Source organism: Macrobrachium rosenbergii, chromosome 8, assembly GCF_040412425.1.
Source record: "Macrobrachium rosenbergii isolate ZJJX-2024 chromosome 8, ASM4041242v1, whole genome shotgun sequence".
Classification (NCBI taxonomy): Eukaryota; Metazoa; Arthropoda; class Malacostraca; order Decapoda; family Palaemonidae; genus Macrobrachium; species Macrobrachium rosenbergii.
Genome location: NC_089748.1, coordinates 46298598 through 46314799, shown reverse-complemented (window position 1 = coordinate 46314799; position 16202 = coordinate 46298598). Strand labels below are relative to the sequence as shown.

At 38.7% G+C, this 16202-nt stretch overlaps 3 protein-coding genes across 12 annotated transcripts in view; 1 reads left to right on the top strand and 2 right to left on the bottom strand.

Moving 5' to 3' along the window:
* Positions 1–6127, bottom strand: part of LOC136840800 (solute carrier family 22 member 15-like) — a 30113-nt gene extending 23986 nt beyond the window's left edge. For 6 of the 10 annotated variants that reach the window (XM_067107695.1, XM_067107694.1, XM_067107702.1 and 3 more), the window contains exon 1: positions 938–1090. The gene's annotated coding sequence lies outside the window, so the exon portion shown is untranslated. Of the gene's footprint in view, positions 1–937; positions 1091–5994 lie in introns of those variants that run through there. The other 4 variants (XM_067107698.1, XM_067107700.1, XM_067107701.1 and 1 more) reach the window with 3 other exon arrangements.
* On the top strand, positions 4097–9432 carry LOC136840801 (fibrinogen-like protein 1). The gene is made up of 5 exons (XM_067107704.1): positions 4097–5302; positions 7054–7200; positions 7480–7592; positions 7799–7963; positions 8049–9432. Exons 1-5 carry the CDS (start codon positions 4484–4486, stop codon positions 8392–8394), a joined length of 1590 nt encoding a protein of 529 aa, XP_066963805.1. The 5' UTR covers positions 4097–4483; the 3' UTR covers positions 8395–9432.
* Positions 9433–10637: 1205 nt separating this feature from the next.
* Positions 10638–16202, bottom strand: part of LOC136840803 (fas apoptotic inhibitory molecule 1) — a 16047-nt gene continuing 10482 nt past the window's right edge. Inside the window, exons 4-5 of the mRNA XM_067107706.1 lie at positions 14705–14854; positions 10638–11289 (exon numbers count right to left, since the gene is read on the bottom strand). Of these exons, the coding sequence (XP_066963807.1) occupies positions 11140–11289; positions 14705–14854 (300 nt within the window). The 3' untranslated portion in view covers positions 10638–11139. The remainder of the gene's footprint in view (positions 11290–14704; positions 14855–16202) is intronic.

Below are 16202 nucleotides of genomic sequence, written 5' to 3'. Positions count from 1 at the left end.
AACTTACGGCACCAAGTCCTTACGCGACCAGAAGGGTTTTGCTTCATAAAAATGAAAAGCTGATCCTTGAAAAAACAAGCAAAACTCATAAAAAAAGAAATACATAAATGCATTACAACTCAACCTTATGCATTAGGTCGTAATCGGCAAGGTGGGGTAACCTGTATCTCCCCATTAACATTAGACACAGCACATTTTCCAAGTCTCATTAATCAACTCCTTCGATTACATAGCACGTTATGTGGAGGCGAGGCATTTAATCAGTGTGACTGATTGATAAAACAAGGCCCAATAATTTAGAGAAAAAGACCGACATATGCATTTTAGGCCTAGTCTTTTTATCGGCAAATAGACAAATAATTCTTTAGCCTCTAATATTGCCTGCGAAGAAAAAAGCCAAATTGGTGATCATTTAACCATTTCTGATATTAATGACAATACTGGAGAAAATTATTGCATCAGAATAGGCCTATGTGGCCTAGGCCTACATCATTGTGACAACTCGTAACGAACTAAATTAAGGTCGTCTTAGGCTAGGCTACCCTCAAATTAATGGATTTATTCAATAAGCATATTTACACTACCTAATAACATCTTATGACAATGTACCTTTGTAGGGATATGTTGGCGTGCGCTTGGCATAAGGCCACATTGTTAGAGAGAGACCGTACCTGTAAGACTAGACCAGACTAAACAAATTCACCTTATGTTTGTCCTAATAAGCCCTAACCTAAGTAAAGCCTTTGTTATAATGATATATTAAGGTAGCCATTAGTAGGTCTACCTGATGCAAATATATGGCATAAAGATTAATCAAGAGCTACGTAAGCTACACTTAAGCAACAGTAGCATCGACCTAAGTACTAGACCTATGCTGATAATTTCCATTTTATTCTAATTTAGGCCTTATAAGAGATAAAACTCCCAAATACGATACCTCGTAGTGATCTCACAGAGCTTTTGTAGCTTCATAGCGCATAACCTTGAAAATTGACGGCTTTTTACACTCGCAGATCCTTCCTAGAATTGATTCCAACCAGAACTTCATCCGTCTACAATCCTACACTGCAGCGTTCGTACGTCCTGACGCCGTCCAATATTTTGAAACATTATTTTTTTCTAAAATGACTTTCTTAGACTTGTGTCTTATGAATTAAGAAAAAATATTTCATTTTTATGATAAATATGGCACGAAGTTTCGTTTAGGTAAGGCTACGTTTAGAGTGACTTGAGACAGATTATAATTACGAAGTCTAATCCTAGGCTATTGTGATTAGATTCGGACACCACTGACAGTACGCAATCACTGCAACCATCAACAATTTTTTTCTCGTAAATTAAGTTTTTTGTGATACGTTCTGAAAGCGTTTTTGGAGCGAAATTAATTAAATAAAAAGCTTATATTAAGAATCTGAGATATTTCGTATTTCTGAATGGTTTGGCAATTAACCATAATTTCCCCGTCACACGAACACTTGTACGGCACAGATACATCTACACGATATGAATCTTCAAACAGAATTTTTTCTTTTCAAAAGTTGGGATATTCCAGTGCCACACAAATGAATATTTTGGAAAGGATTTAATTTAAAAATCCATTGAAACGCATGAGAACATCAGTCATCTGGACATTTTATTGCTGACAAAAATGAATAAACAAATTAAATATGGTCCCACAGCACCATTGCCTGTGTTTTTTTTTTTTTATCAATACGAACATCATTTTCTGGGATATATTTAAAGTTACCCATCACGACAGTTATATATACTATATGCCTTAGTTATCATCTTAGACAAAACCTTCTTTGGAATGTTTGGAGGAAATTAATTTAACTGGGAAAATATTTAGAGATGAATAAACAAGGCTTTTTATATCAGTTGAAATTGCACATGATTTGGGTCTATTGCGTAGACATGGCTTTTTCCTTCGATAAATTTCATAAACAATCTTCTTCTCGCCTTTTTCGTCCATTCGCTATCCCTTTAAATACTCGATTTTTTCAAACATCGTTTTCAAATACCAGTGCATACCACGGATTCTGTATGTATACAACCTTTTTTGTTTTTATATGTAAAGATTTGGGTGTAAATAATTTTCCATAAAAATAAATGAACAAGTCATTTCTCTCAAATTCACGTAAGAAATTAAAAAATGTGAAGTTGCTCTATCTTTTTGTACATTGCTATCAAACGTGGTAATTTTCAGTGCACATTAAGTTTGTACAAAAAAGCCAAAATTTAATTAATGAAATGAACTTGGAAAATATTCTGGCTAAACGTAAAAACGTGAGAACAGTAATAAAAAAAATCAGTCCTCGACAGGTAACATCGTAGTTTGCTTGTGGTAACTTATTATAGACCAAGGCGAAAGATCTTGCATTCTGCAGTTTCACTTTCTTGTGGTCAGAGCCTTAGACATTTGCTTCCCGTGTGAGTGTGTGCGTGTGTGTAAAAATATCTGCACTGCTGCATAACGTTGGGCTATAAACAGAATTAGATCAAACCCGGAGCATAATGTAGGCTCCATTAATGCATGACGAAGAATTCTTTATAATAATTAATTCCTCTGGATGGACCACAAGACACCAGCTTCCCGCGGAGTGTTACTGAAAATGCGAAGGTAAAAGTGGAAACCATTAAAAAAAATTTTCCACTTGAAAACTATGAGGGTAATACGTTATTTCCATTATTTAAAATTTAACCGCTCGAATTTATAATAAAATTTATACTGTCTTACTTTGAAACACAGAGAACGGGAAAATTAAAAGCAACATTTTTGTTATCGATTCAAGTGATGTTTTCCAATCTTCGCTGATGTTAGCTCTCTGCTTAAGACATGCTTTGTCAACAAAGATAACAACAAAACAAATGAGCAACGACACCTGCATTCTGTTCATGCACGTTCACTGCATAAAGAAAACGGATCATAACAAGAATAAAGAAAGCGAGTCATACTATTTTTATCATTGTTATGGCACATTGTAAGGAACCGGAGTCGCTCCGGGGCAACAGTGACGTATGCGATAACTTACTGAAATGAGATTTTTATTTGTATTGCCTTTCGCTTCTCGTATGGATTAAACATTTTATGTTACGTGGCGTTATTCCTACTTGAGTTCTAAGTATGTGCCTACTTATTTTCTACTGCCGAGTTGTTGTATAAAGTAGGCCTACAAAAATTTTATATTCTCCCCTCAACCAGGAGACCACAGAAACACACACCAAGTCTCAATGCGCGGGAACCACGCCCACGCCTGCATCCCAACTCCCCTGACCCCGAAAGATGTACAGTAGATCCTTCCTGCCGCTACAGGTAAATTCAAAGACCTCCTGACAACGAGTGACAGTCTCGAGGACGACCATCTTACCTGACTGACGACCGAGTTGAGAGTGGAACTAAGTGACCGCATTTCACCGAAATGTAAATATCACTTTATGACGTCAAGTTTTGTTTACATTTTTGCTCGAATGTCAGCCAGATGGCGTGTACCTCCCAATAATGTTGAATGTTTTATGGAAGAAGCCATGCATAAAGTTCTGTTGTGGCTTAGAGGTTTACCCGAAGAAAAAAAATGTATAGACAAATTCAGAATATAAATAAAGTAGTCTCTGCTCATAATATATATATATATATGTATATAATCATGAAGCTACAAATGTCGTTTAATATCAAATTCACGCTACCTCGAGTATCTCCGATGGAGAATTATCACCGAAGGGAATTTATATAAGTGATAAATGAATAAGTACCACGGGGACGCGAACCCTTGACATGGACCCATTCAACGACTCCAATGGACGTCCACTGGAGTCGTTGAATGGGTCCATGTCTAGGGTTCGCGTCCCCGTGGTACTTATTCATTTATCACTTATATAAATTCCCCTTCGGTGACAATTCTCCATCGGAGATACTCTCGAGGTAGCGTGAATTTGATATTAAACGACATTTGTAGCTTCATGATTGTATATAAATCACGCTGTGATAAAAATTTCATATATGTATGTGTGTGTATATATATATATATATATATATATATATATATATATATATATATATATATATAAAACTGGGTTTTTTCATTTACATTTTTTGTAGTTAGAAGCACTATTACAGAGTGTTTTTTCATTAACTAAAAATTATCTTTGTCGGATGAAAGGCAATAAGATACCGAGTCTTTATATAAAAGAAAAACTTTTGCCCCATTTGTTAAACGTCCTGACCAGCCCGTGTTCAGAAAGTCTTCCTCGTGACATTTGGGGGTCTGGGGGCCTGCGGGTATGCAGTGGGCACCCATCAGAGAGTTTGAACAGATCTCACAGTCATTCATTCTGGTGCCACAGGACCGGCTAGTAGTAGTAAGTACTGCTTCCCCGGGCACCGGCGCGCGGAGAATCGCACAGCAGGATTTGGGTATTTCCTGACGGGGATAACTTTGAGACTAGTGATTTTATTCGATACTGCTCAATAGTGCTCACCGGCAAAATGATATCTCTCAGTACTTTGCTTCTTCTGTGCGTTCTACGCTCCGTCATTTGTGATGATTACGACGCCACGCCCATGGAAGATCCCCTCGAACCGGTTTGGAAGCGCATGAATGCCCTCTCGGGCGAAGTCCTCAAAGGCTTCCAGACGCAGATGAACCAGTTCCTTCAAGACGCCGAATCGAACATCGACAGTAAATTTCGTAATCTCCTGTCGGAGGTCAACAGGACTGGTTTAGCGACGTCGCCAGCGGGTCCTGGGCCTAATCCAGACAGACAGGTCAACCTGGTGAAGGAGGGCGTGACGGCGTGGATCGAGAACTTCTACAGAGACACCATTAAGAAGGAGAACGAGGCCGCCATAGCGAAAGCCTCCGGAAGCATCCTGGTGAAGTTGGATGCCCTGGAGAACAAGCTAATCGAGCACATCAACGTGAAAATCAACGCCCTGGTCAGCGCCGGCGCTGGACCTGGTTCCAACGCCAGTGGAGGGGCTTTAGCTCTACCGGCGGGAACTTCTGTAGGCGACATGGAGTCGGCGATAACGAACCACATCACGGGTAAACTGACAGACATAGAGAACAGCATACTCAACCACCTGACTGAACTGGCGTCCTCCTTGAGTGTCAGTCAGTCGAAACTGGACAACATCCAGAAGCACCTGTCTAAAATCGTGGAGGAGATCGGTGATGCCGGGTACTCCTCGTCATCCTCTCCGGAGAGTTCCGCAGCCGGAGGTGAAAGTTGCGTTCTGTTGGTCAACAAAGTGACGGAGCTAGTGAACGGGTCTCAGCTTACGACGGATTTCCTCGAACAACAGGTTAGTTAGTTGAACGGCTCACCGCTCTTTTACGGGGGTTTTGATAAGGAGAGGTCTTTCGAGTATATTTCCGTGGTAGTGGTATTTCACTCACCCTTCATTATACCGACGTCTTCTAAAAGACGGTCGACTGGGGGTAGTAACCCCAGCTTTCCTGAAAGCTCTTTTTCTCTGGTATATCTAGCATTGTTATACCTAGAAATTCGTGCTGTAATGGAATTTCACCGGCTGACACGGGACCTTCCTCAGAAATAGATTTTTCCTCTGTCAAAATCCCTTATTTTTTCATTTGCCCGTCTCCATTCTCTTTCCTGCAAAACGTGAATTATTTTGAGTAAATACAGAGGCACATGATTTTTCCTCGGTTTATTTCTGTGTGTGTGTGTGTGTGTGTGTGTGTGTGTGTGTGAGTGTATGTGTGTGTGTGATTGTTTGGCGACCAAGTGAAAAGATCAGTATAGACATAGGCAATTTGCTTATTCGAAAACTAAGAGAAAGTGAGAGAGGGACTCATATATTTGCCAATAGGAAAGTATTCACCTGATATATATATTTACATATATAATATACATAATATATATACATATATATATATATATATATATATATATATATATATATAATATATATATATATATATATATATATATATATATATATATATATATATATATATAAGCACGGAAACTTACCAGTCATTATACAACTCCTCTCTCCCTTACCCTTCTCTGTTATGTTTCTCGCCATCCAAAGAAGGAGAGGCCGTTTGAAGAAGAGCAGATGACTTGTCCTTCTTCATCGTCTGGTTACCTTCAAGGCACTGCCAGATTGGCCCTCTTCCCTCACCCCAACCCCCACCACTCACTCCAACAGAACCCCTCCCCACCAAAGTAAACCCGAGTCGCTTCTGATGACATGAACTGGTCCCTTGTTTGTGTGGAGGGCATTTGTTTTGTTTCTGCCTCTAAACAATGATAAGAACAAACAAATATATACACGCACACAAATATGTATGTGCATCATCTAAGTGAAGTATTGTATAATTCACTTTTATTTATTTCGTAAGATGTTTACGCGTATTTGTATGTTTATCCGTACATAAACCAGTTTACAGCGCATTCTCCGTAGAGTAAGCACTTGGATCAGCGTTCGTATGTGGCCTCGATTATGGAAAAGATTTCATCTGGTTTTCTGGGAATCCAGAAGAAGAAGAAGAAGAAGAAGAAGAGCAGGGTTTCCCATGGGTTTTCTTCCTCCTGTCCTCCTTCTCTCTCTCTCTCTCTCCACGCAAAATACTCCAAGCTTTCCTCGTTGTAAACAAGACTACACGGTCCACCGTCACATCTAGTCATTGTAGAAGAAACTAAACTTTCGCTCTTACATAATCTTACAAGTCCCCTTTGTATCTATTTGTGTTTAAACTGTATATATCTGTCAAACACTTATATCGCAAGTAATCCTAGACGTGTACACACACACACACACACAATATTTATGTATATGTATGCATGTTTGCATATACCATGTAAATACTATCTCTTACCAATTGTCCACATTTCACCAGCGATCAAGGATACAGTTGTGGTATCCGAAATATATGGCTGCAACATGCTAACAGTGCTTTTAATGGCCTTTTGATCTTCATAGTACATTGCTAGGCTATAGTAAAAGACATTCACGTATGCATACATGTACGTATGAGAGCAAAAACACGTAAAGAAACCCCTTTGTTTGTTTGTCTATTTCCAAAGGAACTTCGATGGAAGGAGATGCAGTCTGTGATTGCCGATGTCCGTGATACGCCCTCCTATCTCCCAAGAGATTGTTCCGACATCCACTGGCATCACCACGACGCCGGGTCTGGAGTTTATCAAATTTATCCCAGTTTGGACCGTAAGGTTGGTTGGGTTTGAAATCTCTCTTATTTCTCCTTCCTATACGGTTTCCTTTGGTCGTGACACAACCATTTTATGTTTTTTCCACTGCTTTAATACCTTTTTTGTTCTGAACTACCTCCTAAAGCGTCTATAGTACGCTAGTCATGAAATATCAACGAAATATATATTAGTTTCAAAGTCTGTCTTCTTCGTAATTAAATATGCTAATACATTTAACTTGAAAAACCAGTCTTAAATAATTACTGATAAAAAAATGTCTGTTCACACTGACTTACACAGAACAGCGTTAGTGCATGGTGTGACATGGGAGATGGTCAACAAGTGTCTGACGGAGGTTGGACCGTCATCCTGCGACGTAGGGAAACTGATTTTGGACATGAGGATTTCAACAGGTAAAGTAGTAGTAGTATTTGTGTCAGTTTTCCTTTGAAAAGGCTCTGTGCACCATCAGACTCTCTTGCTTGCCTAAACAATTGAAGGTCGTTGCAATCGCCTTTTTCAAATGTGCTTATAAATAGCAGTGGTAGGACATTATAAATAAAGCACCCACACAGTTTCTGTAGAATATGTTTATTATCTCCCGTCTCTTTTGTTCAAGATCTTGGGCTGAATATTCGGCTGGCTTCGGCGACCCGGCTGAAGGAGAATGGTGGTTCTCCCTGTCCTTCCTCCACTCTCTCACCTACAGGCAGCCTTATAGCATCAAGTTCGTCATGAATGACATTGAACTCGGAAGCTTCTATGCAGAATACGACACGTTCAGGTAAGCTACGAATTTGTGAAAAGTAATTAACATCATTCGCGTTGGTCACAAAACATATATAGGTCTAATATTGTCATTATTCCAGGGTGGAAGACGAGACTCGCTCCTACCGCCTGATCGTAGACGGCTTTTCAGGCAACGTCACCAACGACGCCTTTAAGGGCAAGCACCACGGCATGCCCTTCAGTACCCCAGACGTCGACAACGACAACTACAGCAAGGGATCCTGCGCTCTTTCGAACAGCGGAGGATGGTGGTTCAACGCCTGTTACTATACCACGCTGACGGCGCCGTTCCCCACCAGCGCCGACAGGGAAGCCAAGACCATTCGCTGGGTTCACGATGCCACTTGGTTGGTTCTCAATGACGTCACTGTCAAAATCAGACCAGCTGGATATGCACAGAGATTCGACACACATAGCATCGAATAAAACTTGCAGCGAATGGCGACAAACAGGAGAAAGGAGGAGAAAATGTAATTATTTTTTTTTGCGGATTGTGGTAAAAATGTCGTTTCTTTGAAGCCCAGATTGTCGTAGCAGTTTTGCTAAGTGTCATAGTGTTTATTATTTTTGTTTTTATTTTCTGGTGCATAAATGATTTCGTAAAATAACTCTTGTTTTTGATCTTTATATCTTTCAAATTCCTGGCAATAATGAAAGCATGTTTTAATCTCGTGTATAGTTGCAATATCTTTGAAGGTACAGTATTTAATTTTAATATCTAAAGAGAGAGATCCGTTCCACAAGTGAAATCCTATTAATACTACTACTACTACTACTACTACCACCACCGCCACATTACATAAGATTGGCAATGTAATTCTGTAATTCTGTTGCCTGTTAGTACATTAGTTTTCTTTGTATGTGAAGTGCTGTACGACAGGTTTTACTGGAAACTGAATTCGATTGAATTAGTAGGTCTATCTACTGAGTGTGATTGGTTTCTTTCCAAGGTAAGAAATTATCTTTGTTAAGAGAGTAAAGGTTGTTTTGAGCAAAATTTCTTGAGTGTTGTGTGTTCGCAGTAGCCTAAGATAATTTAAAACGCATTTTGGTGTTTACTCATTTCAGGAATTCTATATTCCAGGTCTGGTATTAGCCTTTCCTGTATTATTCTATAGGATTTTAATAATTATACAGAAAGAAAAATATATGACAGTTAATATTCTCGTTGTGTCCACCATTTGAGAAAGACTGTGATTCCTAAAAGAACGACTTGTTTGCACGTGACATTTTAAGTTTAACGCGAAAGCTTTTGGCTAAGTCAGCTTTTGAACTTATTTATGACTCATTTCTCGTAACGAATTGTCTTAAATCTGTTGGCTAAATAAAGTTCAGTAGTTAATTCACAATATAAAGACCAAGCCAGGAACAACAGACACCATAACTCTACCGGCGTGTATTTGAAATCTAAGATATCCTAAAGGAATTTGTGTTTGTGTAGCAAGTGAAATAAACTGATCCAGAGTCTGATTATTTTTACCCTCCCTTCAAAAGACGTCCACTTTGCGTGTTAGAGAAAGCCAGAATTGACCGTGGAAGAAATGAGAAATATAAAGATGGATAAAGCAAAACAAGATTTCATAGACCAGACGGAATAATAAAAACCCAATACCTACCTTTGTCTGTCTCTCCGGATGCTTGCTTATCTTAACTGTCCCACGCCTAATGTGTTCAGAACAACAAAAATGAAACACTCAAAAATTTTTTTCGGTTTTATTTGACTACTATCACAGCCTCTGTGATTCAGACATTAAAGTACAAATCCCTGTTTATCTTATGCATATGTTTACACATACGTTTGCATGTATTTATATGTTTGTGTGTGTGTGTATATATATATATATATATATATATATATATATATATATATATATATGGTGTACGTGTTTGTCTCTTATTCTGCTTGAATGCCTTAATGTATAAAGTGTATACATCCGTGAATATATCTGAATGAATATGCTTCTTATTTACAACATTGCAAACTAGGTCTACCAGTACATTCACCTTTTAACAACAACGTGATCTGAAACAGCAATTTACGATAACATTCAACAACAGAGAAAAAAAAACTTTACCATGAACATATTCAAATCTCAAATTCATACAGGGTGTGTTAGTTTATTTTATGTAACATTACACTTGAATTTATCTTAACACTACCGACGTTATAAAATTCTTTTGCTGTTTACTTTTGTGTATTATGGAAAATCAAAATAATTATATACTTGTGTAGGGAGAGATATTATGTTTTTTACTGTTTTTTAGAAGAGCTTGAACGTTCGTGGTCCTTGAACGTACTTGTGTAGTTCGTGACCGTGTGTCGTCCTTGAACGTACGTATGGCGTCCGTGAACGTACGTATGGCGTCCGCGAACGTACGTATGTCGTCCGTGAACGTACGTATGTCGTCCGTGAACGTACGTATGTCGTCCGTGAACGTACGTATGTCGTCCGTGAACGTACGTATGTCGTGCTTGAATGTACGTATGTCGTACTTGAACGTACGTATGGCGTCCGTGAACGTATTTCGTCTGTGAACGTATGTCGCCCGTGAACGCATGCCGTCCTTGAACGTACGTTCTGTTGAACCGTTCAGTATTATCGGGAAAATAACCAAGAAGAACAGCATTGCAAGAGGAGAGATGACGTACGCAAATTAAAAAAAAAAAAAATCTACGGATTTGCCTCCCGATTTTCGACGTAGAAAAACTAGTGTAAATCCTCCGGAAAAAAAACATGGGTGCTCAGTTCATGATGGAAAAACACTAATTAAAAAGAAAAAACTAAAACAAGGATAGTTATTATAAGATTCGTTTCCACAGGACATTTGTCTTTGTTTTTTTTTTTTTTTTACTTTTTTACTTGAGGATGACAGCCGGCAAAATGGCCGTACTTCTGGAAACTCTGATGCTACAGAAACGGCTGTCCACGGTGATCTCACTTATGCTAATGCAGAGAGAGAGAGAGAGAGAGAGAGAGAGAGAGAGAGAGAAAGAGAGTTGATATCTCTTCACACCGTGAGACTTTTGCTAAATCAATGCCGCAGATAACAAAAGTTTTCAGACAATTTTTTTTTCCAGATTATTGGCGTGTGACCCCATTCGTCCTTTTCTTCTTTCCTCTCTCTCTCTCTCTCTCTCTCTCTCTCTCTCTCTTTATCCCCTTTTCCTCCTCATTCCACAGCCTCTGGAATCTCGGTGTCGTCCACGACTAGAGAATGTATGATACCTTCTCGTCTGTTCCCGCTGCTGACCGCCTTGATGTAAGCGGGGTGACCAGCCAGGTCGAAATGGGTCTCCGTTCCGTCATCCACGAACTCGCCCTGGAACGATCAGGAGAAAGTTACTCAGGAATTAGTGGAAGAAAGGAAACCTGGAATGAAAGGAAGAAAGTTACTCTGGAATTAGTGGAAGAAAGGAAGAAAGTTACCCTGGAATTAGCAGCAGAAAGTAACCCTGGAATGAGCAGGAGAAAGTTACCCTGGAATTAGCAGCAGAAAGTAACCCTGGAATGAAAGGAGGAAAGTTACCCTGGAATTAGCAGCAGAAAGTAACCCTGGAATGAGCAGGAGAAAGTTACCTGGAATTTGGTGAAGAAAGTAACCCTGAAAAAAGGAGAAAGTTACCCTGGAATTAGCAGAAGAAAGTAACATGGAATAACAGGAGAAAATTATTTTGGAATTAGAGGAAGAAAGTAAACTTGGAATGAGCAGGAGAAAGTTAACCCGGAATTAGTGGAAGAAAGGAAACCTGGAATGAGTCGGAGAAGGTTATCCTGGAATTTCTGGAGCATTTTGCGTCTTGCAGCCGCAGTTTACGCAAACCAGCTAGTTGTGGTGGCAAAACAAACTGAAATAGTTTGTACTTATCTGTGTGTGTGTGTATGCAAAATACCAAGTGCTTAGGCATTCATGACCTGATAGGTCAAGATCCCCCAAACGTACAAAGGTCATTTAACTCTGGAGCGAGTATATGCTTGAGTTAAAGAAGTTTACAACACCAATGTATCTCTCAGATTGGAGGTGATTCGGTTGGACTATCGGCCTCCCAATTTCTCTGGGGCCAATTTATGAAGTGTTATGCGTCAAGAGATTGATCTGAGAGAGAACGCCAATCAATTCTTGCCAGTGGGTGTCTTAGAAAACTTTTCTAGGAAGGGAGATCGAGTGAAGTTGAGGGAGGAGAAAAGGTGGAGGAGGAGAAATGAGGAGATAAGACGAGAAAAAGAGAAAGGAATTTAAAGCCGGATTAACAGAAGCTAAAAGGGGGATTTATAAGAAGGAAACTCTCTTTGTATTATTATGATTGCCGATCCTGCCTTCATTATATTGTGTATTACGTATTTTGACCTGTGAATTTATGTGTTGATGTATCTGTTTTCCCTGCCTGTATCAACTGATTGGTGAAGTCCACTGGAAATCTAAGATATCCAAAATTTGAGGTGATCTTCCATTGTCCCTGTATCTCGCCTGCCACGAGATCTGAAAAGTTTCGTAACACTCCGAAGATTAAGGATAGCGGTACCTTGTTACTTTTGATGAAGAGCTTTATGCTCAAACCCAGTCTCGAGTTTGAAGGTGCGAAGTGACCGGGAATGGAATACGTACGGTAAAATCAGACTGGATTGATCAGGCGCTTCGTTAACTTCCTCTGTTATTCTGGTTAGTAGGAACTGTCCTGTTATTATCGTGTTGACGTAAATGCTTACTCTCGAATACAGTCAAGATTAACCTGTGCGTAAGGTTATGTAAATTCCTTATCTAGTAACGTGTTTTAGAAAAACTGTTTCGTGCCTTGTATTACTGTAGTAGCCCCGTAGGGGGGTAATAGTGCCGTCAGTGCACCTCACGCGGTGCAATGTAGGCATTACTTAAATTCTGTGCAATGTCCTTTCGGCCCCTAGCTACAACCCCTTTCATTCCTTTTTACTGCACCGCTGTTCGTATTTTCTTCCTTCCATCTTACTTTCCTCAACCCTCTCCGAGCAGTTTTTCACAGTGCAACTGCGTTTTCGTACTGTTATAACTTTCAAACCTTTCTACTCTCAATTTCTCCTTCAGCGCTGAGTGACGTCGTCCTAGGTCCCAGCGCTTGCATGGCCTGTGGCCTAAATTCTATATTCCATTCATATTACTGTAGTACCTGTTTTAGAGACATTTTAAACCTATTTCTATACGTTGGAGCGTCTGTCTGTAATACGTGTAAACGGGAAATTCAGAAAGTAAAAAGTAGGACAAAACGAGCATTTGGCTGGCTGTCTATTGCGTCTTGTTTTGAAGACTAAACTGGAGACTCGTGTTACTCTTCAGTGCCATTCCCCTGAGAAGCTTCGGTCCTAACTGTATGCATATATATTCTAACGTCCGCGTCATCAGAATCTTAATATCTTCATCTCGATATCTTAAGAGCGGACGTGCTTGCTTGTCGATATCATCAAGGGTTAATTTTTCAGCGAGAGGAGGACGTCGCGTTGTATAAAATACAGCCGTGTTTTTTTTTCTTCTTTTTTTTTAGCTGATCTCGTCCTGCTCGTTTCCCTGACACGCGAGTCGCCCATCTGAAGTCAGGCGGGTTTCTGTGACTCACTGCCTAATGTATATTGATTATTTTGGTGGGTATGCAACAACAGAGATTTACTATGCGCTTGCTGTATATAATACACTCTCAGTCATCTACTTATTCATAAATGTTGAAGGGGAAATTGTCAATCAAGTACAGGGATAAAAAGATCATTTTGTTTTTGAGATACAACTGAAAATGACATTCGTTTGCGATAATAGTTAAAAGAAAGGGAACTAAATGCTTAGAAGTGTATGGGAAGAGCCACTAAAGATTGATCTAAGCAGCAGCTGTCCTCTGAAGAAGGTCAGATAAACGTAGATAAGGTCAGGACCTTAGGTTACGTGACACCTGGCAAGGTCACGTTTCAACGGAGACAAAATATGACTCACGACTCACTCGCTTCAACCACGTCTGTTGCTGAGACTTTCCTCAGTTCCTAAAATTCAAAGCGATGACGAAAATATACAGTATATACAGTAAGATGACTTATGAAGTTCAAAGTAAGAATTTTGACATTTTTGTTAGGTTTATATTACTTAGCAATTTGTAATTTTTTCCTTTTTAAAAAAAATCATAGTTATTGATTAACCTTATCCTTTAGAAATTGCAATAAATACTTCACACACATATATATATATATGTATGTATATTTATGTGTATATATATGTATACGTGTGTATATATATATCCGATCCGGTGTGTCAAAAAGTAAAGTATTTTATGATTTCTAAGAAAGGATGCATAACAGAGCAAAACCTTCAAGTGAGAGAGAGAAAGAGAGATTCTCGTTCTAGAGAGAAAGAGAGATTCTCGTTCTAGAAAGAAAGAGATTCTCGTTCTAGAAAGAAAGAGATTCTCGTTCTAGAGAGAAAGAGATTCTCGTTCTAGAGAGAAAGAGATTCTCGTTCTAGAAAGAAAGAGATTCCCGTTCTAGAAAGAAAGATTCTCGTTCTAGAAAGAAAGATTCTCGTTCTAGAGAGAGAGATTCTCATTCTAGAAAGAGATTCTCGTTCTAGAGAGAGAGAGATTCTTGTTCTAGAGAGAGAGAGAGAGAGAGAGAGCGAGAGGAAGATATATTCTCGTTCTAAAGAGACAGAGAGTGAGATCAAAGAGATTCTCGTTCTAAAGCGAAAGAGATTCTCATTCGAGAGAGAGACAGAGAATTAGTTTACTCACGGCAGTTTCCAATTTCTTCCCGTTGACCCAGACGTCTAAAGTGTCCCTCTCGAGGACGATTCTCATGAAGGAATCCTCCACGGGGACGACCCACGTCTTCAGAATCTTACTCTGATTCTCGGTGAACTTCTTGTAGCTTTTGCCGTTGACCTTAAAGAAGAATGGGTGTTCGTGAGTGACCTTATTATCACAAGGAAGGAAGGACAATTATTCTTTCTAAAAACATTCCCACACAAGGAAGGAAGGACAATTACTTTTTCTTTTTAAAGAGATCCATACTTTCCTTATACTTTGAATACCGTGTTTTCGGCGATAGTGAATTATTTATTTATGATTTTTTTACATTCTTCTCTATTTATTTGTTGATTTTTTTCCTAATAACGAATCTCCTCTTTCTGTTTCCTGATACCTTCTGTAAATTCTTTCAGATGAACACCATATTCTTTGGAAGCTTGAATTTCAAGTCAGTGGCCCCTTTGGTGGTTTTGTGTGTTCCATGTGAATAGGGTTCATCTTCCTAATAAATAATAATAATAATAATAATAATAATAATAATAATAATAATAATAATAATAACGTCACTTCGTTAAATAGTTTGGTTTTCCGTAGAGTTTACGAACACGTTTGAGTGCAAAACAGTGGACACATTTTTTAATAATAAAACTTAGCAAAAGTTAGTGGACACAAAGCACTAATCTTTCAGATCCTTTGTGTTTACACTCGCATACCAACACGCAATGTGAGACATATTCAAATATCGCACTAAGCGCTTTGACAAAGAGCATGTGATCAGGGAGTGACACACGAGATTGTGGTTCAGTGATTTAGGAAGTATTAAAAAAATAGAAATAAAAAATACAACAGGTGTAACCTTGCAGAAGCTTTGCCGATATACTGCAGAATCTGTTTATTGTTTTAAAGTGATTAAAAGTCACTCTCTGTCTCTCTCTCTCTCTCGTACATATTATAAACCCCTTAGGGGGTTAGTGCCGTTAGTGCTCCTCGTGCGGTGTACTGTAGGCATTACTTTAGGTTCTTTGCAGCGTCCCTTCGGCCCGTAGCTGCAACCCCTTTCGTTTCTTTTACTGTGCCTCCTTTCATATTCTCTCTCGTCCAGCTTAGTTTCTACCCTCTCCTAACAATTGATTCAGAGTGCAACTGCTTTGAGGTTTTCCTCCTGTTAAACTTTTCAAACCTTTTACTGTCAATTTCCGTTTCAGCGCTGAATGACCTCATAGGTCCCAGTGCTAGGCCTGTTAAATTAAGATACACGGTACGTAACTTTTTTTGACCTAAATGTATATTCGTACATATTACATTATTTATATATATACATATATATAATGTATGTATGCATACATTATATATATACATATATATATAATGTATGTATGCAGACACACACATATGTATATATATAAATGTAAAGATATATATATATATATATATATATATATATATATATATATATATATATATATATATATATATATATATA

What these genes read in the sequence shown, in the direction of transcription:
- LOC136840801 (XM_067107704.1), top strand. Translation starts at nt 4,484, where the DNA reads ATGATATCTCTCAGTACTTTGCTTCTTCTGTGCGTTCTACGCTCCGTC. An exon ending in CGGATTTCCTCGAACAACAG is followed by an intron (nt 5,303 to 7,053) that starts GTTAGTTAGTTG and finishes CTATTTCCAAAG; the next exon opens with GAACTTCGATGGAAGGAGAT. An exon ending in GCAGAATACGACACGTTCAG is followed by an intron (nt 7,964 to 8,048) that starts GTAAGCTACGAA and finishes TCATTATTCCAG; the next exon opens with GGTGGAAGACGAGACTCGCT.